This window comes from Hippichthys cyanospilos, chromosome 20 (genome assembly GCF_059441005.1).
Source record: "Hippichthys cyanospilos isolate Australia breed blue-spotted pipefish chromosome 20, RoL_Hcya_1.0, whole genome shotgun sequence".
In the NCBI taxonomy this organism is placed as follows: domain Eukaryota; kingdom Metazoa; phylum Chordata; class Actinopteri; order Syngnathiformes; family Syngnathidae; genus Hippichthys; species Hippichthys cyanospilos.
In genome coordinates, this window is record NC_142388.1 from 11916567 (window position 1) to 11944357 (window position 27791).

General features: G+C 37.8%; 1 protein-coding gene across 1 annotated transcript; it reads left to right on the top strand.

Moving 5' to 3' along the window:
- The first annotated feature begins 592 nt into the window (after positions 1-592).
- LOC148407417 (kinesin-like protein KIF26B) lies at positions 593-27418 on the top strand. The gene is made up of 14 exons (XM_088404144.1): positions 593-907; positions 5805-6230; positions 7268-7383; positions 7464-7632; positions 10497-10700; positions 12203-12296; positions 15178-15449; positions 16123-16303; positions 16444-16591; positions 17032-17191; positions 18399-21372; positions 22227-22379; positions 25018-25168; positions 26574-27418. The coding sequence occupies exons 1-14, from the start codon at positions 692-694 to the stop codon at positions 26626-26628; spliced, it is 5319 nt and encodes a 1772-aa protein (XP_088260270.1). The 5' UTR covers positions 593-691; the 3' UTR covers positions 26629-27418.
- Positions 27419-27791: the final 373 nt, after the last annotated feature.

Consider the following 27791-nt stretch of genomic DNA (forward strand, 5'->3'; position numbering starts at 1 on the left):
TGCTTGGATGTCTGAAAACATTGTTTTTTAGCGCCCTCCTGAGGAGTTTTTGAATAGTGACACGGCATGGAAATGCACGAGGGTTAGGCGGTGCGCTCATTGCATCTCCGACCCTGTCACCGTCATCCATCCGACTCCGACAGTGTCCTCCACACTTTTACTCTTTATCATTTTCCATTAAAATCAATATGGGAGGGAGATTCTCAACATTCGTGAATGGAGATGTTGAAAAATCACGCGGATGTACACCCAGTCTTTGTTCGGATATCTTTTTAAATATTAACAAGTTGTCATGTCATCTCTGACAGGAGGGCGAGAAAGATTTACTGCCTCTACCAGTGGAACGGGCTTGGTAAGTCCTATATTAATCCCAAATTAACGATTTTGTATATTATTCCTCAAATAATATTGCTGTAGTTAGTTTATACATGCGAATGTAATTGTTTCGCTGTTAGAAAACATTTGGGTGTGGTTGCAGTTGTCTATGCCGATTGAGATCTAATTTGGCGCCGCTAGAGCTTGCATACATCCTTCTCATAATTGTTTTGTTTCTCAGATCGTTAAAGTGCAGCATCACTGTGAGTTCTCCCGAGTTTGCTCAAGTATTAAAGGGAACGATTGCATCTCGCGTGCTAACGAGCGCCCCACTCCAGAGGGCGCAGGGGGATTCAGAGGCGACCCACATCGGAACATGTACCACTCGAGAGCAGAAGCGATCCCGTCCTACCGGACTCTCCCTGGCTCCGTGGGAGAGCGCATCATGTCCTTGAGAGAATCCCTGCACAGAAATCCCGGTCTCGGGAGGTCTGAGAGGAAAGATGCGTGCTGTGAAAGATGCTCAAACACCCTTGTTGCGCTTAAGAAACAAGCTCTCAGCTTGTCTGTGCATCATCACTTCTCCAGTAAGGTTGGTAAGCTTGGCTAGATCTCATGCATGCCATTTATATCTTATACGCAAGCCATGTCCAAAGTATGGCATAATCACAGTCTTTGTGTGTTTCGTTAACAACAACAACAAACAATCCACATTCATTCATGGGCAAGTGAGGCAGAGATCTATCAGATCCTCCAGCTGGTGCTCTGACAATTTTGTTTATTATCCACATCCCCATGGTTCAGCACATGAGGACACAAATTTACAGAATGTTTTACTCATTATCCATCCATCCATTTTCTATAGCCGCTTATCCTTATTAGGGGTGCAGGCCCGCTGGTGCCTATCCCGGCTGTGTATGTGCAGTAGGCCGGGGACACCCTGAACTGGTTGTCAGCCAATTGAACTCAGGACTCTGAACTGTGAGGCCGACCTGCTAACCACTTTTCCACCCACTTTTCTCATTATTTATAATAATAATAATAATAATAATAATAATAATAATAATAATAATAATAATAATAATAATAATAATAATAATAATCTGTACACATCAAGGATGCATTTGAACTGAGCTGGCAGTGAATGAGTTAACCACTAAAAGTAAATTAAAGTAAAAACACAAACCTACTAACCCTATGACGTCACAGAACAGATGTTGATGTATTAGGTCTAGAGGGAATACTGCTGCATTAAAAAATTCTATACCACGTGATGTAAAAAGAACTGTTACATATAAATACTCATAAACATTAAGTTTAATAACAGATCACAGTTGTTATTTTTGCCATAGAACTTTGGTAAAATTATGACCCCATGACTTTATTGCCTTATAACGGGCAATTCAACACAAACATTGTTTTTGCAATATGTGCAATGCACCTCTATTAGTTTAAAAAGTGTTATCAACATTAATAAAAATTGCGTTTGTGGAATATAAACTAGGCATCAAAATGCATCTATTTTTATAAAACTCAAGGGCAGCCATTTTGCCACTTACTTGCTGTCAACTGAAAATGACATCACAGTGTCTCGGGTAATGATCAATTACTGTTAAGCTAGTGAATGTTACATGACCAAATTCAGAAAAAAGGTTGTAACCTAAGCCCTTAGCAACAGTGATAAATTTTCAATTTACAAGCAAAGAGCAAAATGGTGGCACTCCATGATAGTTAAAAATGAGTTTATGTAGCAGCTTAATTCATATTCCACAAATATAGTATTTATCAGAATGCTATTTTCAGGCTTGTGGGAGTACAGAGAACATATTAAGCAAAAGTAAGCTGCTATTATATTCCATTCATTAGTAATCACTTTTTGAAAATCACCAAGCTATTTTGGACAAAAGGAGAAAATGTTTTCTGCACAACAGTGACATAAATATATATATATATATATATATATATATATATATATATATATATATATATATATATATATATATATATATATATATATTTTTTTTTTTTTGTAGCATCTGAAACATCTCAACAGTCCTCCCCTTTGATAAAATATTAACAAAAGCAGTGAAAATGTTTTTTTAATAAGACAAAATAATAGTTTGCATATATATTTGAATATTAAGGGGAGTGCTGGCGATGAGTGTCATCCATCCATTCATTAAAAAAAAAAAAAACAGGTGATAAGGTGATAAGAATTCTTGTCACTGGCACACAATTTAAGTATTTTACATGACGGAAATTCTTGTCCATGGCACTGAAAGAGTTAATATTTGTCCGTATAACCTGTATGTAGCTAGTGAACATGAATTTTATTCGGTACAAGCAGTTATCAGCATCTGGTATTACATCCTCTTGGACTAGTAACCATAATTGAGTCTACTTGACCTGCACTGAGCCCTTCTTTACCAGTTTGGGTCATTACATTTATTGTGCAGAGCCCATATGAGTAAGTGAGCCACAATGAGTGCATCAGTATCCTTTTTTCCCTTGAAAGCAAATAGACAACTAACCTTGATGGTGGCAGTAAAAAATGTGTTAATGTTTTTTGCGGTCTTACAGTGACAGTTTTCCTTCAGAACAAAGGCCTACTTTCCCACATTCTCGCATCACACCACCAGCATCTATCATCCACACTTCAATTGACAAAGTAGACAAGTGCCATTCCTGTGCAAGTACCTTCAAACGGGCATTAATATTTTATCTCAACATCCCTGTGTCATGTCCTCAAGTCTCCCCTCAGAGAAAAGGCAATTTATTTTTGTCTTCCTTGGTGGGATGGGCCATGTTTTTAGACTGAGACCACACACTTTAGAGGCCGTGGGCTGAGGTCACGTGCAATAATCGGATAAGCCAGATAGAAGCGTTATTGATTTGAGGACTGTTTCTCTATAGCATCAGTGAGTTACATCATCCTTTTATAGAAACGCAATCTGGCTAAAGTGGACCATCTTCACTAGGTTTCGAGATACTCATTGCAGTCTCTCTACACAGTAGCAAGAGTTCAACATATAAAAATAGGTCTTTACTGATGATATGTCAAGGCTGACTGACTGATTTGTAATGAAAAGCAGAGTCTGGCAGCGCATTTACTATTTTATAAAAACTGAAAAACAGTAAAGCGCATTACTTGCTATTTTTCAAAATGTCAACTTTAGTTATCTGCATTCCTAAATATCATCATTTGTAGCGGTTGAATGTTATGCAAAATTTTTGATTCTCAGAGAAACCCAGTGGCAGGCTCTAATTAGAGTATACAAGGTGAATTCAAATAAAAACTTCTGATTGTAAAATGACAATAAAAATAAAGAAAACAGAATGAGTGCCTTGAAGTAGGGGTTCTCAAACCTTTTGGAGTCTTTGACCCCTTTTAGGAAAGCAAATTTTCCAAGGATCCCCATTGCAAATGTTTGCGGAAACAAATAAAAAACAAATCATTCAAGCAAAACATAAGTGCCCTTTTTATTCACCAACCTATTACAATATTTAGTTTTTTATATTTCGTTTATATTTGATATTTTACTCATATATTATATTTATTTAATTATTTAGTATTCATGCCAAATATTTAGTGACTAAGTCAAGCACTTTGATGATGACGTGAATTATGTACTGTAGGTCTTTTTTACTTTATTAAAGAGTCATGAATACCTTCACTATTTAATATAAACTAAAATGAACACAAATGTATATTATTTTTCATTAATAACCTAAATTATTTCACGTACCTGTGGTGGTCCGCAGACCCCACTTTGAAAATCACTGCATTAAAGTACCTGATCCCTTCATAATTTTTCATAATTGGTGGTCCATTAAATATGTTAAGCACCGTAAATTTGCATAATGTTTAGTATCCGATTTATTTATTTAATAAAGCTGAGCACCGTCTGTTGTCCACTGAGGGAATTTGGGTCACTGTCAAAGTGAACTCGCAGGGGCAGGATGGCTTGGACCGATGACAAAGAGCAGGATGGAAGAGAAGTGGCTATATGAGTTGTGTGGTTTTTTTTTTTTTTCCTGTGCGTGGTCAAGGGCAGAGCAAAGGACACCAGTGCATTTGTCACAATGAAATATGCCACATTGGATCGACACACAATTGACAGTCAGGGTACAGCTGGAGACATCATTTATTTTTTTACTTATATTAAGTGTTTGTTTATATCACAGTTTAGTAATCACCATATGAATGAAAATGCATATTTGGGCTGTGTCATTCGCGTTTTCAGATTTGAGAGACAGAGTCTGACTCTCTCAGCTTACTTAGGCTTACAGTACTCATCGCTTCTCCTTTCAGGCAGGGAAGAGTAGAATGACCCAGGCAGGATAGACATGTTTACTGGACGAGATCAGTTTTATTTTATTTTATTTTATTTTATTTTATTTTATTTTATTTTATTTTATTTTATTTTACTGTAATTTGGTCAAGCAGGCTAATGTTTAGAGGAAGCCAGGCAATGTTTCAAAATAAAATGTCTAGTCATACATGAAGGCCTTGGGAAGCTTTTATTTTGAAGTGTTTCCCAGAAGCAAGGTTGTCACAACATTCTACTACTTGATCATCTTTACCTTCCAGTGTGAGCAGCATTTGATGTAAACAACTCTGTGTTCTTTTTTTCTCAATTGGCATTTTTTTTTTTTGTGTGAAGAACAATTGAATTATTGCATTCCCTGGGTGCCTATACAGTTATGAAGTGTGTGACACTTCCAGTATATTGAAGTAGAGTGTCGTAAATGGGCTTTTATTAAGAGACAAAGATAAAGAAGCCATTGTAGCCAACTCATCAATATTCTAAAGACACCTTGTCTGAGTTGGTTTTCAACAAAATAGCTCACATCAATCCGTACCATTAACATTGACGCTAGACCAGCGCTTTTGAAAGGGGGGTATGAGTATTCCTGGGGCATGTGAAGGCATTTCGGAGGAACGTAAGATTTTAATTGGGTTTTTGCAGGTATTCGCAAATCTAATTGAATGATACGACAAGAAGAGTACAATTTCTTTTCAAATTAAGAGGAAAAAATTGGAACATGAAGATAATCCATTTCTAAATTGTGTTATACACTATGTCCTTTGCAAAATGTTGTATGCCTTTAATTTGTTAAATTTGATAAGGATGCCCTTTGTCATTAAAAATGCCATTTTCCGGAAGACAGCCTGATATTAAACAGATGATCTCACAAGCACGTCTTCTAGAGTTCTTCTAGACAACACTAAATTACTTATTTCATCCCCTAAACTACTTTGAGCTGGTTAGGGGATGCTTGGCTGCGAAAATATTTCTAAGCGGATACGTCAAGAGATTGAGAACCACTGTTATGTACAACTAAAATCGATGATTGTGGGTCACCATGGCAATGAAAGAGACACAATAACACTCAATTGCAAAGTGTTAATGTCTACTCATGATAGCTAAAAGTCAACATCATGAATGAATCACAATCCCTGTTACCTGTTTTGTCAAAATCTACAGGACACAAGTGACCTGTATGCATATCTTCAAGACAACCTCCGTGTCCACAGTCGGTCCTCCACAGAGTCCAGAGACAGAGGCAGGGACCTGGGGGAGTGCGCCACCTGTGGCACAAAGCTGAACCAGCTCAAACGCGAGGCAGTGCACTTGGCTCTGAACAGGGGTCATCAGTTATCCAGCACCAGGAATGCAACACTGCAGAGACAAAGCGGCACAAAACTCGGGGACAGATCTGCCTCCCAACCACACAGCCTGAATCATTGCCCTCAAAGCCCCAGGACACCACGGAGTCCCAGAACGCCTCAGAGAACCCCACAGACCCTTAGGCGAAGGGTAGCCAAGCCTCCAAACCAGGATATGGACCGCTGGGTCGAGGAGCAGCACTCTGTGTCTTCTGATGGGGTCACTTTTTATCCCCACAATCAGGTATCCCTAAAAGACTTTCCTTAACACTAAATCAGACATCAGTCCATCATGTGATCCCTCTTTTAATGAGTTTTTGCGATAATGTACATTTTTATGAGTGCACGTCAGCAAAGCAATGATTTATTACTACTCACAGTCTAGATAGATGCCATGGCTGTAGACATCGTCATAAGTACTTCTGCTAATGGAATGGAATTGGGTCATGATTTAACCGAGTCATAAAATGCAGCCAGTCAAAAGGCTCTTGTGATCAATTGTAGAAGTGGTCCTATTCAAAAGGGCAAACAGTAAGATATAAATATGCATTAGCTTGATAGAAGTCACACTTGATTCAGGGTCCCAACTGTCTCATTTAAAAAAAAAAAAAGAAAACCCTGATGGCTATACATGTTTTGTTGCAATCAACACACTTCTCTCAACTGACTCTGTCTAATGAAATTGCATTACAACAATAAACTACTCATGTGCACGTTTACTGAAAAAAAATCGGACTGATCTGTTGTGTAGGAACAGATCAATAGAATATATTATTAAGCCGATAGGACAGGATAAGAGGGATGTAGAGATTGGATGGCAGAAAGGAAATGGGACTGCAGTGAGATAGAAAAAAAGAGCATACTGGTTGAACATGATATATTTACACATTGTGGCTACAACATTAGGAACATTAGGAATGTTGGAGTTGTGGTGGTAAATGCAGCAGCTAGCTGAATGTGAAGATTTATTAGTGTAGAAGTGTAGCCATGGTAACTAATTTATCCGTTTTCTGTGTGTGTCTTATACTATTTTCAACTGAAGGGTATATACAATTTACTGCATCATTTTATCTTGTGAGTCACGTTTTAACTCAGACAGCGCACATTTGGAGCTGTTACAAATTATTCTGCGCTCTCTGCAGCCATCGTGTGACTAATGGTGTACGCTTAACCCAGTGTGCCCCACTTAGACTAACACGTCGTGATAATAGTACCATTAGGAATGGGTGCTTGAGTGCAATTACATGTTTGGATTTTAACCTACGGCTCTCTCCATGGTAGGCTTCAGACAATGCCATGTTAAGATGTACTGATATTGTGCACACAAGCTCCAAGATCCCTCATCTCTTCAGGGTGGTGACCATCGCAAACACTGCTGCAATGTCATTTTTGACCAGGTAAATGTCTCAAAAATAATGAAAAGTAAAATCAGATACTTTTATTGTTAGTGCTACGACACTTATCAGCTTCCCTACAGGGCAGCAGAGAAGCTCAACCTGACAAGGAGAAAAGGCCAAGCTTCCGACGCAGCTCCTGCTCATCTCTCCAGCAGCTTCAGGGATCTCATCCAGAAAAATCCACCTCCTGTCCCCTCCTGCCTGCTCCAAGCTGCTATCAGAACCAAAGACTCGCCCAATGTTGGCAAGGTAATGTAATCCCTCATTTAATGAAGATTGTTTTCTGTACTAATTACATCAATTCTTTAGATTTAGAGCTAACAATTATCGTGAAAGTCCTGTTACGTGGTTTATGTCCAAAACATCAGCAATCACTAGAACCCAGTCAATCAGCGTCAATTGGGCCCATGTCCAACCAGTGTTTGTAGCCAAAACATTCTCTATTTTTGGTTCTTGTTCTTGGCAGCAGAGACCTACGGAATTAAAAACCTGTCCCTGGAGCAAAAGTGCATGTCTTACTGTTTCTGTCCTTCTTGGTTCAACTTCACCACCAGTTGTTAAGAGCAGAACTGATTTTGTGTGAGCCATTTTCACTTTGGAATTGGAAGTCTGCATATCATAAATAATGGTAATGGCCAGGCGGTTTCAATATCCAACATAATGTGTGGAGACGAATTGCAGTATTGGCGCACTGGTGGTGCAGCTTTACAAGCGCCATTCCAAACCACAAATGCCCTCGTGCGAGCATTATTACCAACCATATTGAATTGTGAAAATATCACAGTCAATTTGGAGGGGATCCTGTATCACCCTCGCCTTTTTCGACTTATTTTCTTCTTCCCCATCCTTCTTGACCAGTGGGAACAGTGAGCTAGATCAATAAGAACAGCCTGCTCGTCCTTGTCTCATAGACAGACACTGGGGTTAAGTCTAGAATTACAGATAAGGGCTCTGGCAGCGCCTGTCCCAGCTGCTCCGGCACTCAGAGCCGTTGTGCTTCTGCGTGCTAGTTTTTATGCGTGTGAGGGAGAAGAAAAACATTTCTGAGTTGTTCAAGTGTCTGTTGAATAATTGAAATCTCATAAATTTGGTTTGACACAGGTTCAATATGGTTTGGTGGGCACTTACGGAATACATTATGAAAATTACAAGGAGGGGACAGGAAAGAAGAATATCATGCGCCAGCATGGCTTTCAAATAGGCAGTGATTGATGATGTTATCTGGGCATTATGCCGACTGGTGCACGGGACAGAATGTCCTACGTCAGTTGAACATTTCTTTAGCTTCATTCACCGTATTGTCCTCTGTGGGCTACACATTCTATTGCCCTAGTCACTGTATGAGCTTTGTGAGCCATGTTAAGTGGCTGTCAGGCAGGATCAAACCAAATTTAAGACCTTCAAGCGTTTTCCCGTAGACCACTGCATTAAGTAATTGATGTCATGCCATGTAGAAAAACAGTGCGCTCTTTGCATCACCACGCACAACTGAGAGTGAATGCATGGCTCCACTTTCTGTCATAATGAATTTATGTGTCACTCTCAGGTGACGTTGACTGTACAACGGAATTTCTCTGCTTCTTTCTCTGGCCCTATCCAGCATTACTTGCAGCACACCAGTGCTTCTCAATTAATATATATTTTGCCAAGCCCCCCATATAGGAAACAGAATACATTTGGCACTGACTATAAATAAGAAAAATTGTATGAGCATACCGAAACTTGTATCCTTTTTAACATTAACAAAAAAAGCAGTATAAATCTACTTTCAACCACTGTTGATTATTTTTTACAGTGTTTATATAGGTTACAGCTTAATCTTAAAAAAAAAATAAAATATATATACATATATATATATATATATATATATATATATATATATATATATATATATATATATATATATATGTAATTGCAATGGTTTTTTTTTAAGTTTCATGCACTTTGACGTATATATATATATATATATATATATATATATATATATATATATATATATATATATATATATATATATATATATATATATATATATATATATATATATATATATATAATCAAGTACATCAAAGTGCATGAAACTTAAAAAAAACCCATTGTAATTACATTTCTTATGACAAAAACAAAGCCGGATTTGCCTTCCCTGTTTATGTAAAAAACGATAAGCAATCAAAAAGTCTGTAATCTAACTGGAGACCACTTTATAAGACCATATGGCTATATTTATTTGTTCAAACAAAGACAAAATGGTTCTTAATTTAATGTTCCGTAAGTAATGTGTATTTATTGTAAAACTTGTTTTCACCCCCCGAAGGGCCTTTAAACATAAAATCTGATGATTTGGCAGCACGGAAGCGCCATAGAAATGTTTCATGATCTTCAAAAAACATGCATTTTTAATGATTGTAAATTTAATATGAAGATATTTTAGAAACACATTGCACTGAAGAACAGTGTGACAGCAACAGCAGCAAGTTTTTTGTTTTGAAAGTCCATCATATGATGGTCTTTCATGTTAACAAAAATGATATAAGATTGGGCTACCAAGTTATCTTCAGCATACTGTTAATAGATTGTATAATACCAACAACATATACAGTAGTAAAGTATATATAAATATAGTAAACATCGTTTACTTTAAATAATCTCATAAGGTGCTTGAAAATCTGGTAGATAAATGGTGAAACAATGACAAATGCTTCAAAAGGGCTAATGAATATAATCAGTGTGGCTTTATTATACCCCTATAAGCAACAGATATTTAAACATAAAAACTGGAGCAGTGCATGTAAACATTTTATAATAACTGCATATACACTCATTATCCTCTGAGAAGAATGACTAATACTGTGATATTCTTACTCTTCAAATTGTAATATTATAGAGCTTAAATAAGGTTCAGTTTTTGGATTGTAATACTACTATATAGAATTGTGAGAATGCAGCAAATTTGCTGTCATTCAAAGTCCATAGACAAAAGTGTTAAAAATCTAGAAAAATGGACATGGAGTAGTAAAAGTATTAAGAAGTGAAATGTTAGAAGGAATTCCTGTTGCACAGTAGTTCCTTTTATAACCTTGACATGGGTTGTGTCTGCATCTTTTTCTTTACAGGTCAAAGTTGTGTTGCGAATTAACCCAATGATGAATGATGGCCAACCTCCCGTTCTCCACATCGACTCGATGAAAAAAAGAGCCATTTTATTAGAACCTCTGTGCCAAAGTCCGCCTCGTGCTCAGAAGAACTCCCGCAGGGATGGCAAGGATCTTCTGAAGGCTTTCCATTATGATGCTGTCTATCCTCAAGACTCTAGTCAGGTTTCGTGCTACTTTCTCATCAGCAAATATCACTTTCATTTGAATGAATCTTGTCAAAGTATATTAACTCATTTATTGCCAGACCAGCAAGAATGGATTTTTGACATTCTTGGCCATCAACAGAGGTGGGCAACTTACATTTTTTTGCTGGTCTGACATTCGTCAGAGTCCCGCCCCCCCGTCATCATCGGTTTGTCCTTTTTTCACAAAATTGTAATCGTCGGTCCATCTGTGTATTTTTGTACAACCTTCCATCACCACTAGAGGGTAACATTTGACAATTATTTTTCTGGTCCGTCCTTCGTCAGGCGCTGGTCTACTTCTGTCTGCACTCATACTAATTCTGTTTTCTGTTTTAGTACTTAAATTTTTAGCTTACACAATGTCTGGAGTTCTACAGTTACTCTGAAATTGAAACATAACACGGTAATATAATTGTGACACGAAAACAAAGCCAGCTAAGGTGTTTAACCATCATGTTTAATACAGGGGTCTAGAGTGCAATTAGCAATCATATTCACGAGATGGCATTAGTAGGTTTAACATGACTCTCAAATGGTGGATGCCAGCTCTCATTTATAACTGCCTGCCCTACACCTATAGAAGGCGGCTTCATTAACATTTGCCTAAATTTGTCTAAATCTGTCACATACACTATAAGTGAAACAAAGTATTGTTGAGGTTGAATTGAATAAAAACATCTTTATTTAGGTATTCAAAAAAAAAACCAACTTCTATTTTGCATTTCCTGGCCAAGAGCCAACCAGAGAAAGAATGCAAATTTGGTTTGTATTGGTTACTTGTCACACAACCTGAAACCACCTAAATCTGTGGTAGTCAGGTGTGTTATAATTGTGAATAACAAGAAGTGAATTGCACCAACCCAGTTTTTTTACTTGACTGAATATATTATACTACTATACAAATACTGCTTGGTGGTACTGTCAAGTTACTATTGTCACATTGATTATAGGCTGATTGCATTTTGTACAATAGAGTTGCAGCAATATGGCATATAATCATCCAAGTCAGTTGAAATATATTTCAGTGAGGGGCGTGGTGGGCTGACGGGCATTTGATGGACATCGACGTGATGTCTATCTATCCTGACAATTACAGCGACAGATTAAACTTACAATTCTGACATTTTTAATTTTTTTTTTTTTTTACATTTCCGTTATTCGTCTGTATTCGTCGGACAGTCTGTAAGTACTGATGAAGTGCCCACCTCTGGTCGTCAATAGCCATAAAATAGTTGATGCTGATTTAAGTTTACCATGCCACTCAAGGTTTTCTTTTCATCTGAGGACTTGGAAAATGATAGGGTCTGGATAGCTCAATTGGCAAATCAGTCGATTATATTCAAGGCTGTCTGAGCTCTGCTTACAGTATTTAAGCCCAAGGGAATTCACAGAGCAGACAAGCATCCCTTTCATTGAAGATGTGACTTTCCTGCAGAAATGAGTCATCAAAGATTTTCTGTCTTCTCTTCTTCTGACCAGACCGAGGTGTGTGCAGGCGTCTTGTCTGATGTCATTCGCTGTGTCCTGAGCGGCAGCGACGGATGTGTCCTGGGTTTGGGGTGCGCTGATGTGGGTGAGTAATCACTCGCTGCGAGGGGCCACGGGTTCAAATTTTAACATGAGAGTGGGATGCTTTCATCTGTGCTCAAGGGCCATTTATCCAGCCCCTCCCCCTTATACCTTAGTCCCACTCCTGTTGTCATCCATCCTTCAACCCCCTCTCCATTTTTGCCTGCACCCTCAATATCCCTCTCTAGCCCTCTTTTGCTCCAATTAAACTATTTGGGATTTAATTTTTTATTTTTTGGTTAAACTCCTCTTCAACAAGACCATTCATCTTTCATGAATGACATTGCGCCGAAAAATCCACCAGTCGATCATGCGAATGTTTTGTTTTTTTCTTTTTAAAGCTTCTCATAAATGATAGACACTCAAGCGTACAGCACACACAAACACACCTTTTATTGTATTTTGGGGATCTTCTGAGTGCAGAGGGATTGTAAAGAAAATGGACTGTAAAATGCTGCTATTAAAGATATGGAGCCCTGCACTTAGCCTTGCTCAAAGTGCGTGTTAGATACTGTAGAACACCCCACCCCCCACGCATACACATACAGGATAAGGGCAAGGTCTCCTTGGAGCTTCTTTTTCACATGAAGCCACTCTCCGTAAATGAATTAGTTGGCCGATGCAGACTACACGTGGCTCGCAGCCGAGGCATATCAATCTCCTCCGCAGAATATTCTGTCTGAATAACAGACAGTAGCAGGCAGTTTGGCCTCTAATTGAAATAAACCAATTCTCTTATCCTCATTCAATTAATGTCTGGATGAGACAAACGGGTAAAATAGGCCAGTATATTTTACCGGATGCCGGACAAAAGTACATGATGAGGTACAGTTGGACATGAGGCCCGAAAAATATATATTTAATTAAAATCTGAATTGATGTATATAGTTAGGTCCATTAAGTGCACGAGTATTTAAGCACTGTAGTTACATGCTGTATAGAACCATCTTCTTCAAGGGGTATACATAGTGAAACCGGTCCTTTTAATGGCTTTTAGTTTTTTATATTTTTAATGTCTGAGTTATAAATTCAATAAAAGCATTTCTTAACACAAATTCCACCAAAAAAACTTTGTTTTTAGAGATCTATGCTTCAAGTGCACAAGCAACTTGGCAAGCAGGCACGCCTTTTTATGGCCCGCCCGTGGCAACGGCTCTGCTTGGTCTATGATTTATATTGATTTTATTTTTTATATCAAAAAATTATTTTTCACACAGGATATAATTAACCGCTCAGAAAAATTTTGACCCAACTTACTTTTAGATGTTTTTGATGTGTGATATATCATGTCAAAACATGTCGACTTTCAATATGCCATCCTGCCGTCACTTCTAAATGCTTGCAAACAGAACGTCGAGAGGTATACCTGATAGATGTCAAATTTCGCTAATTTCGGGGTTATTTACTGCCATTTAAAACATATTCTCAATTTTGGACATATTAAAAACCAAATGTTTTATCATGCATTTCCGTCGATTTTTGCATTAAGCCTTTCAACGGCAACTCGTGAACAGGGTGCAGTAGAAATTTTTGTGTTGGGATTCCAAAACCACCGGTCCGCTAGCAAACAACTTATGACATTTACAAGCCTTTCAATGACTTCATTGAATGACTTAGCCCGACTCCCTTAATGCAAATTTCTTGCTATTCATTGTTGGACTTGTAGTTGACAAAATGCTTCGATCCAAGAAATAAATGTTGCAGGAAAGCTTTTATTTTGCAGCAGGGAAGTGCTTTATTTCATGCAATGCATAATATTATACCTGCATATTCCCATCTTCAAAATCTGCAGCATTGAATAGTTATTAACCTGAACCAGCTCCGATAGATGAGGGAGACAGAACAGCCCAGTTGTAATCAATTTCATGCCTTCATTTTACACTAACCTAGATGAATGAGAATCTGCCTTTGATTAAACATCTGTTTCAAACAATAAATCAGAAAAACAACCAGTTTTATCGTCAGGTTGCTAATTTAACGGCAAATTGATCTTCTTTCTATCAATCTGACAACTGTAATTCATCTAATAGCTAACTAGAGGCAAAAATAAGGTGTATAAAGTGGTCTGTTTTTCATAATCCTTGAAGTATTGTGAGGAAGGTGGGTCACCGGTCTCAGCAAAACAATTTTCAACCAAAACCGAATGTGTTGTTTAATACTTAAATGAAAAACCTCAAAGAGGGAATTCAGAATTTTATGTCTATTGCACCTGTACTCTAGACTGCAAAGTGCTTTAATAAACATTACACTCAGATTCTATTCTTATTTCACTTTTACTACAAATACTTCAGCTTTTTTAATAAAAAGTCTGAAGTCATTCCGATATACTTGTACTATACCTACTATGTACAGTAAATATATATATATATATATATATATATATATATATATATATATATATATATATATATATATATATATATATATATATATATATATATATATATATATATATATATATATATTTTTTTTTTTTTTTTCTCTTTTGCAAGTCAAGTCCATGCCTTTCATTTGGCTCTAGGAGAAGCATATGCTAGCTTCGTCTCCCACGGTTGTCACAGCCACGTATATTTCACACATGAGCACGCATGCAGCATTTGATACACTCAGTCAATGCATATGTTCATACAGCATGTTTTTTTTTATGGAGATGTTATCTGGACATTTTCTGTACACGACAAAAAAAAAACAAAATACAAAAAAACAAAACCCCTTTATTTTTAGTCTGGTTATCCTATAGTCAGTTGCACTGATCTCAATCGCCTTCATATGACCAATGCTGGTTTGAAAATTCAAGGCATAAACATGAAAAATGCAATTTTGTAGTATTATGTTTAGTGTTTTAAAATGCATGCTAAATCCCTGTAAACTGTTGTCATCTGCAGGCTCCTGGTCCAGCATGGTAGGGAATTCTGAGAGCATCCACAAACTTGGGCTGATTCCATGTGCCATCTCCTGGTTGTACAGTGCCATTGAGAAACGGCGGGAGAAGACATGGACAGATCTTACTGTATCTGTATCTGCTGTGGAACTCTGCTGCGGAGAAGAAGACATACTGAGAGATCTCCTGGGGGAGGTCGCTTCTTCTTTAGGCAGCATGCAGGACAGCCCAAAAGCTCATATTCGGCTCCAAGAGGACCCCATCCATGGGATACAGGTAGAAAGATAAATTTCACAAAAGAAAATACACAAAAAAAATAATAAAATAAAATAAAAAAAAAAAAATATATATATATATAGTTTATCCAGAGTTGTGGCTGATGAGTATATTGTGCAGTTCTGTTTGTAAGACAGACAGCCTTTTCACAAATTTGATCCTTTTGACATATAATAGAAGCCAATCTTGAAGCATAGCTTAATACTTTAGTCATCAATGTTATGAATGAATACTGACTGAATTATTTGGTAAGAAAAACACTCATGAAAACTTATGAAACAGAATACCGTGTGTTTTATAAATTGACACTACACTACTACTACTACTACTACACTTCTACACTATTAAATTGAATTCTCACAAAGTAGGCACCTTATGCTCAGATAACAGCATTTCACACCTTGCTATTCTCCCAATCAGCTTTATGATTTGGATGATGCTTTACGACCCGTAATGATCTTTACCAGCTTACATTTTTTTAACTCTTCATATGTTTTGAATTTGAAGGTGTTTCTAGACTGATGTCACTGTATTCTCAGAAACGAAGCATTAAATTGATTGCTAATTAATAACAGTGTACAAGAGAAGTCATTTTTATAATCATTCAAGAATCTTTTTTTTGCATGTACAGCTGTAACAATGCAGTTTTATTTTTTATTTATTCCCTTCCCAGCTTCGGAACCACAATCGGGTCAAAGCCCCAACTGCTGAGCGGGCTGCTTCCCTTCTGGATGTTGCCATTGCAGCACGCCGGCACAATGACTTCACCACGTACTTGTCCCACAGCTCCATAATGTTCTTCACGCTGCACGTTCAACCCCCTCGCACACAAGAAAGCAGCACCATTGGGAAAGGTGGTAATCAAATATTTATTTGCCACAAGAGCTTGAACTAGGCAATATGTTAATTATTTTCCATCTAACCCCTTATTTTATTCAGTTTAACATTTAATAAAGAACTCCTGTCTATTTTTATGTAAATTTATTTGCTTTAGGTTCACGCAGCGCAACCAAGTTGACCATGATTGATGTCTGCAATGGTATGAGGGGCGGGGTTGGATATATCAGAAATAAACCACCGCATTCAGACCTGGGCCCTGTTGTTTTGGCACTACTGAGTGGACATAAAACAATCCCTAAAAAGTAAGCACTTTAATATTTTTGTTAGAGCATAACTGCCATTGATCCGTTGTATCAATGAGCCACCAGGAGACTGACCAATAGTATAGGTTTGTCACCAAAAATCTGAAATTGACCAAATTTGGACATAGAGGGTTTCTTCCCGATAGCAATAATTATAGAACCAAATACAATTTGAGCTTTAAATAAGGACAATTGTTTTTATAAGGTTCAGTTTGTGTTCCCTCTGCCTGTGACTTTTTTGTTTCATCCATAATGTGAACACAGTATTCACATACCCATCAGTTCCTCAAATTTAGTTGCAATTTATGAAAATAATACCGATAAGTGCTGAGAATATTTACACAAAGCATGTGAAATTGGATATTGTTGATAAGACAAGATAAAATTAATTGTTTACTGTTGATGAAGTAATATTTTGTTGAATGTGTGCGTCTGTGCAGGGGAAGTAAGTTAACAATGCTTCTTCGGGAGTCCTTGAGTCATGCTAACTGCCACACCACAGTCATTGCTCAGGTTGCTAATTCACTGACGCAACTACACGAAACCACCTCCATCATCCAGCTGGCTTCTCGCATCCGCAGGACGCAAAAGAGGACAAAGGTACATTACGTCATCAATTGAAGGGTCATTAAAATTAGTCAGCCATTTTCAGAAGCAAACGATAACATTTTGCCACCAGTTAATTTAACATCTTATTCTTCATGTTAACCTTCAAAATATTTTTTTTTCATTTGCTGTTAACTGAGAATGACATCACATGCCAATCACAGTTCGGCTTGTGGACGTCACATGACCAAAACCAGGTCGATTGTTCCCTGAGCCTTGAACACAAGTTGACCGAGTCGAAGAGCATGCCAAAGAAGATAAAAAATGTATTATTGGTCCATAAAAAGTAATTTAGTTTAAGACCAACTACCGTATAGAAAAATCCTAACATTTATTCCTGAAAATAAAAGCATCCCATTAAGAAATTACAATGATGCTATAAAATGATTGCAAATATCTAATATTAATCTTATTAATTAAAGTTATCTAATATTAACGTTTTAATCACACTTTACATGATCAGGATTTTTTTTAGATAAATCACAGTTTCCTATCAGCGAGTTTAAAAATGACCAATAACCGATCCGATCACAAGGTAGGGCAATATGTCTATTTAAACTTAAATTGTTTATTTGCTGTACATACTGGTCTACTATGTATAGAGTACCAACAAAAATATTTATTTAATATTCATAAACTAAAGCATTTTTTGTCTGAGTTTAACAGTCCTTGCATCCCCAAAACAGACAAATTCAGAGGTAAAGCTATTGACCCTAAAAGGCATTCAAGAACTGGCCAGACATAAAGTCAAAGTTCATACAGGCAAAAACAACTATAGGCAGAAATAATAGATGAAAAACCTTATGTATTGAAATTACAGCAATGTAATTACAGCACAAAATAAATACTGCAAATAAGGAATTTGCTGCAGCAATAATTTCTATACAACTATAAAATTAACGGTCATACTAGTGTAAATAAAAGGCGCAACGTGTTCCCTCAAAACATTCATACAGCATACAATTAGCAGAACAATGACATCATTGTTCACTAGGCAAATTATGACCTGAGTTGATCACTGATATAGCATAAAATGATATATATCGTCCTATCACGATCAAGTCAATCTTATCGGCTTAAAGTCAAATTCTGATGGTGATATAGTTCAAGTCATTCAAATATACTTTATATGTATGTCATGTGAAATATCCAGGTAATCCGATACTAAAATTAACCTTGCCAATGTAACTTTACTCAACAGCAATCCAACTCATGTTCACCTAGTGGCAGGAGTTTGACGAGACCAAAGAGAGGCCCTCCATCTTTTTCTCTACGAGCTTTCCACTCCACAGACGAGGTTGATAACGATGTGCAGCATTTTCGTCTTCGCGGGGAGCTCGATGAACGTTCCAATAGTGACCAGTCCTGCGATACAGTCATCCAAATAGACTCTGATGGATTGATCCAGCAAAGAGTAACCCCAAGGTTAACAAAACCGGAGTTTGTGCCCATTATACCTTCCTTACAACCAAACAAGGCTGACATGGAAGACCCAGAGTTTGCCGCTTTGCTTAAAGAGTTGCTGGAAATTCCCAAGCTCCATGTAGAGAACAAGAAAGATGATGCTCAAGGGCAGACTGAAATGCTGAAAGCTGAAATGAAGAAGCCAGAGAGAGACTGCCTGAAATGTGATACGTTTGCCGAGCTTCAGGAGCGCTTGGGCTGCATCGACGGAGAAGAAACAATGGATTTTTTGAAGTCCTCCTTAAAAGGCCCTCCTATTAACAATGTCACACAAAAACCACAATCCCAGAAAGAGACAGGGAAACAGGCTACTCCAGAAACATTGGAGCCAGCACAGATGGTGAAGCAGGGGATAGGTTGCAGTCAGACATTGGGTCGAGAAAAACAAACAGATGCTGCCTTTCATGGTGACAATTTTCAGAGAGAGGACTCCGGTCTTTATGACTGTGAGGAGTGCAGTGCAACCAGTTCCAGTGAGGAGCCGCAGACTCTCAATCGAAACATGACTTGTCGCTATCAGTTACCAAAAAGTGGACCTATTCAGTCAGCTGAATCTTCTCAATTTGGAAATGTCAAAGCTCAGGGCATGGCTAACACGAGCCTTCAGGATTCAGAGAGACAGGAAAATCATGACGCTGCTGACTGGTTCAAAGCAGATAAAAGGACTTCACCAGTTGGAAAGAGTTTACCTGCCTCCCCCCCTTCTCCACCCTGCAGCTCCTCAAAATCTTTACCTAGCAATTCTTTACCTGGGGACACTGCAGCGAAAGAGGCCAAAAAGGACAGTAAAGAAATGACAGCAACTATCACTGTCACAGTTCAACAGCCGCTCGACTTGAAAGGTCAAGATGAACTTGTCTTTTCTATGGTGGAGGAGGTGACCATTAGCGGAACACTCGATAGTGGTCGGGCGGGAGGGAACATCATTTGTATCAAAGATGCTGCCCAGTCAACTGCACATATGCAAGGCTCTGCTGGTTCCCAGCCAATCCAAATTATAAGCAATATAACTGAAGATTCCGCAGCGGCAAGTCAGGTGAATGTCACACATATCGAAAAGGTACGGTATCCTTCAAGAAGAGAAAGATCTCTGCCTTCATTCATAAATCCTATGCTGATAAATGCAGATGAACAGTGTGATTCAAATGATGTGAAGGAAACACAAAGGACTGAGACTTCAATAAAATGCCAAGACTCTGCTTCAGAGACTCACATAAAAAGCTGCGGTCAGATTTCCTGTGACACAATGGTCTTGGAAAATGTACCTTTTTATAACGACACAGCTGAAAACAAAATGTGTGGTGAGAGGAACACAAATACAGACAAAAGCCACCATGGTGACTGGCAACATGTTTACTCCCTCAACCCTCTAAAGACCTCCCTTGTGGATGAATCTGCTCACAAACGTGTTGGGAGCACTAGGGTAGTTGGTGTTTCATTAGGTTTCTTAGAAACAAGAGGCCAGTCTTTTAATACAGGTAGTCTGCCTAGAAGCTGGCTCAATGCCAACCGCCAGGAAAGCCACCATTACATGGCAGACGCTTGTAGGGACCCGAGGGAGGTTACATCATCCACACCGTGCAGCCCAGGGGAAACCCTCGAGAGGAGGCGAGGCAAACAGTCTCCCCCGGTGAACCACAATGCCTCTTCGCTGAAATATGAAACAGACTACAAACGGGAGGCTAGGAGACCTCTCAGAAGGGGTGTTGGATCATTGTTTGAGACCTCAAAGGTAGGCATGAAACATGATCACATGCCTGGGAGGATGATGTCACCATTGGAGGAGAGTGGCAGACTTTTTAGTGCCAAAATGGATCAGTTGACTAGCAAATCCCTTGGGAGGAACATATGTGACTTTCCAACGTTGGAAAGAGGAAATAGCAGTACCTCTCTAAGCTATAAGGGGATCTCCAAGAAAGGTTCTGATGGATCTGGCAAAGGTGCCCACAAAGGAAAGAGTGTCGGAGATAGTACGATACCAAGGGCAAGCAGAAGCTCCAGAAAGACTCGCCAGACTAGTCATAATTCCAGCCCGTCAGAAACAGTCAATCAATCCAAGCCGACACATTCAAAGTTGTCTGCAGTGGGGAAACTTAAAATGGTTTGTCCCAAAGTGCGTCGCCTGTCTGCCCCCAGCATCAAGAACCTCAGTCTCCCCCGTAAAGGCCTGCAGCAGTCAATCAACCGAAGTGCTAGTCTTTCTCCAGACAGCAAAACTGTTAGCTTTGAGAGAACTTCGTCTTTCCTTTCCTCTTCTCCCCCACCCTCCTTTCACTCCATCAGTCGGACGCCCAGTCAAAGTTCCACATGCTCATCCACAAAATCTGCCATTCAGGGATTCACCAATGGCCGCATTACAGACTTCCTAAAGGAAAGACCTGCCAGTCCCACATCATCAGGACTGGACCCAAAGGGCTCCTTTCCTTCTCCATACAGTCAAGTCACCTCTCCCCGCACTCCACCTCATATGAGTGGACATGCAAGCGACACCACAAGTGTTCTCAGTGGTGATTTGCCCCCAGCTATGGGTAAAACGTCGCTGTATTTCTCAAACAGGAACAGTACAATGAGCAGTGGCTATGATAGCTTGGTCAGGGACAGTGAAGCTACAGCCAGCAGCACGTCCAACAGAGATTCTGTAAGCGACAGGAGCGGCTCCCTCCTCAGACAGGATCACGGAATCAGATCATCTCGGCGGAGAGGCAACGCAGGTACAACAACTATAAGTCATGCAGTCAAATTGCAAGATAGGCTTTCATGCAAAATTTGAATAAGTAGAAGGTCATAGATATTAGTTTGGATTTTCACTTTTTCAAGTTTTTGGCGATGAATAAGTTAACTCATTCACTGCAACTGACAGCTATAAGCAGGGTTGCACATGTTTTGCATCTAATTCATTCGACCGCAAAATTATTTTTCAGTCACAATTTTAAATTAAAAACCTATTTTGCGACTTGTCGACTAAAAATCACAAGTTCTCAAGGCTCAGGTAACAACCGATTACGACTGAACTTGTAAACATCACTTGAGACATTTGAGACAAAGATTTTGGTAGGAACTCTGGTTTAAAAGTGTTAAACTCAAATATTGAAAAATCCCATCATAGCTTCAAAGAAATGAGTGTAAAAGACTGGAGGCGTTTTTATATTAATTAATGATTGGAAAAATGCTTCCACCCTAAAACGTTGTGACGTGAATTGGAGATGACATGTCTGTGGAAAGGAGTCAGATCATGCACACTTAGTGGCAGGGAAAGCCTTCACAATGCCAGAAGTTGTATTATTAATAGATGAACCCAGTGGTTCACTCAGCAACTGATGGTGGACAAAATCAGGTTGCACTTGGATCAGAAATAATAAAAAGTGTAACGATGAGTCAAAAAATGAAACGTAAATGGTGTGAAGGTGCAGGAAAGCAAAAGAAAACTAAACAAAGCTTACATACTGTAGTCGTGTTATGCCTGTTGTTCAGTTCAAAAACATGTACAATTTTCAAATTATAATCGGCAGAAGAGAATGAAAACATTTCATCATATTTCTCACAATGGATTCATTTTTGTTTGTAGGCAGTCACCCTCATCATCTTTCTGATGACACAGCCCTTGCCACAAGACAATCATCTAATAATCCCCAATCTCGCTGGGCGGATCATGCAATTCCAGAGAACTATGACATCAAAGTATATGAGATTGACAGTGTCCAACGGATGCAGAAAAAAGGTACTGGGCTTGCTTTCTCTCTCTCTCTCTTTAGTATATTTTTGTGTATTATATTTTTGTTTATATATATATATATATATATATATATATATATATATATATATATATATATATATATATATATATATATATATATATATATATATATATTTATTAAAACGTTAGCATGTCCGGCTCACAGCTCAGGGACCCGAGTTCAATTCCAGCAGTCTTCCTCTGTGGAGTTTGCATGTACTCCGTGGGTTCATGCATGCATGGAACATGGACATATTAAATTGTCCTTACGTATGATTGGGTACATGCAAGTGTCCCCAATCTACTGCCCGAAGCTAGCTGGATATTCCGTATTTTCCAGACTATAAACCGCACCAATATATAAGCTGCAGCAGCAAAATATGAGCAAAAAAAAAATCTGTCATGGATAAGCCGCACTGGAATATAAGACGCAGGTAATAAAATGAGATATTTCCGCAAAAAGATGGTACATAGAAGTTTATATTTGGTTTTTTTGTTATTTATTTTTTTTAGTAATTGTCTGCCAACAGCAATATCCCACATTCAACAGATTGAACATGCCTGCATGTTTGGTCCCAGCATATTTATAGAAAATGGATCGATGGATATTTTCAACACTAACAGAATACAGTACTGTTAGTTAAATAGCAGTTCAAAATCTAAATCGATATTTCAATAGCATCTTTTTTTTTTTATCTGCCTTTGTTTGATAGATTAGTTTAGTATACATAAAAACACGTTGCACATAATTCATATATACAATCATAAATACATAAATAAAACCATATATACCGTGTACTGTATATAAAATTTACAAAATTTTACACATTCTGTTATTCAATTTAGACATACTTTTTTTTCAATAATACATTTTTTAAACTCTTTTTGAGTACAGCCATTGATTCACATCTTTTCTATTTCATCGTTGTTCCATAAATTGGAACCTCGAACAGATATACACATTTGCTTGCTGTTGCTCGCAAAAAATAAAATAAAATAAAAAACAACAGATAAACTTCACTGGACTATAAGCCGCAGGGATCAAATCATGAGAAAAAAGTTGCGACTTACAGTCCGAAAAATACGGTATATATAATATATATATAACACTATATAATTTATAATATCAACGAGTTTATTGTTATGTGCACAGTGTACATAAGTTAAGGAAAACTAAAACAGGTATGAACAATACACAAATAACAGCGCACAGGTATGGACTGTAAGTGGGTAGGTAATGTACAGATATTTACATATTTATTTCTGAGCTGGTAGATGTTGTGCAGGGAGGGCAACGGCGTTCTGGTGATCTTGAATGCTGTCTTGACCACTCTCTACAGGCAAGTCCATGTGTTTACATGATGTGCAGAGTCCAAAATTGATACCACAAATGGCGATACAAACCCGTTTATTTTGAGCCTTATGTTTTTTGCAGTTAAAGAACCAGCCGTAGTGCTGAGGAACAAAACTCTTACAAGTTTTTCTCCATGCAAAGACTACAAATAAAACAAAATTTGAAAAAAAGAGACATTTTAAATATTGAAAGATAAATATTGATGTCAGGGTGGTGGGTCACATACATAAAAAAATATCTAAAACCAAAGACAGCTAACTTATTCACAATCATTGTATCACCATTCTATTTTAACCGGTTGGTAGTGACTACGTTAACTTTTTAACTAAAACGAATATCAGTGGAGTTTTCAAAAAAATGACGGATAATAAAAATGTGAAATGTTTAAAGGTGTAGGTATTGACCATGCAGCTATTGCAGTTTACCCAGGTATGGCAAATTGACTGTTGTTTCGTATTCACTAAAATATTTGGAAACACAGAGACAAAAAACATACATATTGAAAAAAAGAACACATTCTCTACTACTTTTTATAAAGAAGCACTTTTGCTTGAAAGCTAATTTCAGAAATACAAAATTCCATTTGCAGTTCCTCTGGAAAAAAAAAAAAAATCAAACCTGGCCTTGCATATGTAGATATTAAATAAAAGATAGCTACATCGCATTGAGAGTCCAAATGTTCAGCGAAGCACAATCTGCTGCATATGGTGACGTTATGTTCCCATGACGAACGGTCTGGCCCCCTGAGAATGCTCCCTGCCTCCACCACACTTGAATGCTGTTTCTTGATGCAATTTTAATGACCACATGGGGGGGAATTGGGTCAATGTGCAGTACAGAACAAAGAATGAAGTAGCTCAACATGTTGTGGGCAAAGCGCTGAGATATAATCTTGTATAGTATGTTGAATTTCCTTAAATTATAAAGCCTAATTTGATTAATTTTGTTGTGTGGCTTGTGGGCATTAGGGATCTTGTTTCAGTCTCCAGTGGGCCATGTCTGCTGTCTTTATTGGATGGAGTGTAGGGGGTTGCTGTGGGCTCAAGTGTGAAGTGTGTGCGTTGGGGTTGGTCAGACTTCTTGACCTACTTAGACACAGACACACTTCTTAAGAGTCTTGCGACCAATGGTAGGGTTACGGTCAGGTCAAGGTGCAGCTAATAAAACTAATTATTTACATAAACATACCAGAAAAGTGATTAAAAAAAGATGGAAGTGAAGCTGTATCCCAAGAAATCACGTGCAATGTAAAAATGTGTTAATTTTCAGGGACTCACATTCTTCAGCGGCAAGCAGCAGTATTTGGGGTTCATACAGCAGATGATAATAAACGTCGGAGTCCAATCCCACAAATGGAACACAGATATGGAGCAGGTCGGATCGAATCACGTGCAGGATCCCACCATACGGAACCAAGACTGTGAGTTATGGGATTTTTCGGGGAATATACAATTCACTCTAGAACACAGGTGTCAAGCCCAAGGCTTGATTGCCAGATTCGGCCTTTCACGTCATTTGATGTGGTCCTCAACAATAATAACATTGCACTTTGTCATGCCTTTTCAAAGTACTATCTTGCAAGCATTTTTTTAAAATGCTTTATTTATTTATTTTTAATTTGTTGTGTGCAGTGAACCCTCGTTTATCTCGGTAGATATATATATCTGCGAAGTAGCGCTCCCACTTTTCACATTAAAAAAAAAAATGAACCAAAAAAACAAAAACATTTTTTGAGAAGTAGCACCATCTCAGCAATTGTCATAATTTTTGTTGGCATTTAGGCTCAGGACAAGCCTTTGCGAGAGCAGCACACGGGAGCTAATATCCAATCAAACATCGCTATAACTCAGTCAACAAATCCCATATGCAAGAAATCTATCTTACAAAAATGTGAACACATGACATGGATTAAATCAATCGTAACTGAATTAAAAATATACTTCATTTTAATACAAAACGTAAATCAGATGCAAATAAGTACTTATTAAAGCAAAACCTTCGCATATGCTAACCCCAGGAGTTTGTGGCCAGACTGCGAGGGTCTGTGAAATAATTTTGGTTATTAATAATGAAAAAATAAATATTTGTTTTGATTTTGTTTTTTTTTTTAATAATAAATTGTGAAAGTATTCATGACTCTTCAATAAAGCAATCAATTCGACCAGTTCATCTCATTCAATGGCAGGGATGTATTCTCATGTTTAGTTAAGAGTCCAGACATTCAATCCCAGATACTTAAGTATTAATTTAATACATAAGTATCTGAAAATGTATTGTCCTTAATGTACTTAAGTATCGACTGTCGGACTCTTAAAAAAATGTGAAAATACATTAATGGCATTGAATGAGTTAATTTATTTTTTTTAAAAATTAATCATTTTGAAATTTGTCAAAACGGGTTTGGTGGCTACAGTTGCTCGCTAACGCGGCGATGAAGCCAGTACAGCTAAAGCGGCATTTTATTATATAATGCCGTTTTTGATTAAATAATTGGAAATTGACTTGTTTTTTTATAGGGGATGTGCAATTTGCAATTTTTATGTTATAAACTTCAGCCCTTTCTTAAAGGGGTCCCTGACAACAAAAAGTTTTGAAGATAAGAACAAACATTAGCTGGCATGTTGTCCGCACTGACAAGTTGTTTTTGGGCATATTGTTAGGAATGACAACATTCTTACAAAGAAAGTACAATTTACAGAGACTCGTAGGCCAGATTTCACTTAGACAGTGCGGCCCATGCGGCTCGGTAGCAGATGATCTCGGCACACCACCGATGTATAATCAAATCAAATCCACTGATCCTCTCTTACTTCACTGTCCTGCAGGCGACCTTTGGCAGAGTATCGAGGTGGACCCCCTGGAGCTCCTGGGGGACCTTGAAGAGATGTCATCTGGTGAAGAGCAGGAAAATGTTGGCCTCTTTGGATGCCCCTCAAAGGACAGTCTCATAGGAATGGCAGTTTATTGAAAGCCAGAGAGTAGACTGTGTTACACGATAGTTCAATCAGGAAGACGGTCCTTGCCGGTTAACAACACAATTTTTGTGGATGATCACTTATTGATTAAATACATGTAACTTAAATATTTGTTTTAGCATAATCCAGTACTAATGCTGTTTTTTCCTGTAAATGGAAGTCAAGTGAAATTTTTATGCACTTATAATGGAGGAACTTTTTTCTTTTTAGTTGTTCTTTCAGAACATAGTCACATTTTACTTTTTTGATACTGTATAAGTGTACATATGGTTTATCATGTACTGTATATTTTAAAGATGTGTGTCCAGTTAGTCATTTCAGCATCTAATTCAAGCATATTTGTGATTTTTTTTTTTTATGACAGCACTTTTGTCATCACTGAATTCCCATTTTTAATATTATTGGCATGTAGAGTATGTTGTTATAGAATGTTGTTTCTTTCTGCCTGTCTGCCAATTTGCCTTATTTCTGGAGGGTTAATGTTAGGGTTAAAAAACAAAAAAACAAACCTGAACACACTGCTACGACACTCACTGTAAATGAAATGAATTTTTCTTCCTTTCCGATGAAAAACTGTGTTGGCTTTTTAAAATGTTTTTATTGTTAACAACAGGTTGGACATTTTTGTGTTTTCTTTCTATGTGTAAAAGAAGGTGCTAAACACCATTGAAATAAAAAAAGTCTTTTGAATCTCAGGTGTAAAAGTGCCTCTGAAATTTCCAGGCACAATGAAAACAGTGCTGCCTGAGAAGAATCAATCTTATCGAATAATATTAATATGTAATTATGAATTCAAACAGCAATAAACTGGCCCTAGTAGTCACTCAAAACCAATACTTTATACATAGCCGAGATGTTTGTACCTCTGTGAAACATTAAAACGCATGTGTGAGTGCCACTGTCTGTTACATTAGGTGACATTACTAAGATGTTAGCCGTAGTATTTGCCATGTTTTATTATTACTGCCAACAAGGACAGCAAGGATATTATACACCAATGTTACCACGGACCTAAATCCATTAGAAGCATGAAATGATTAGTGCATCATTTCTGTAGAAGAGATTAAT

Bases quoted from the DNA above. Each gene is read 5' to 3' on its own strand.
- LOC148407417 (XM_088404144.1), top strand. From the start codon at position 692: ATGTACCACTCGAGAGCAGAAGCGATCCCGTCCTACCGGACTCTCCCT. The intron at 16,592-17,031 runs GTAAGCACTTTA...GCGTCTGTGCAG, and splicing joins CATAAAACAATCCCTAAAAA to GGGAAGTAAGTTAACAATGC. The intron at 21,373-22,226 runs GTACAACAACTA...TTTTGTTTGTAG, and splicing joins TCGGCGGAGAGGCAACGCAG to GCAGTCACCCTCATCATCTT.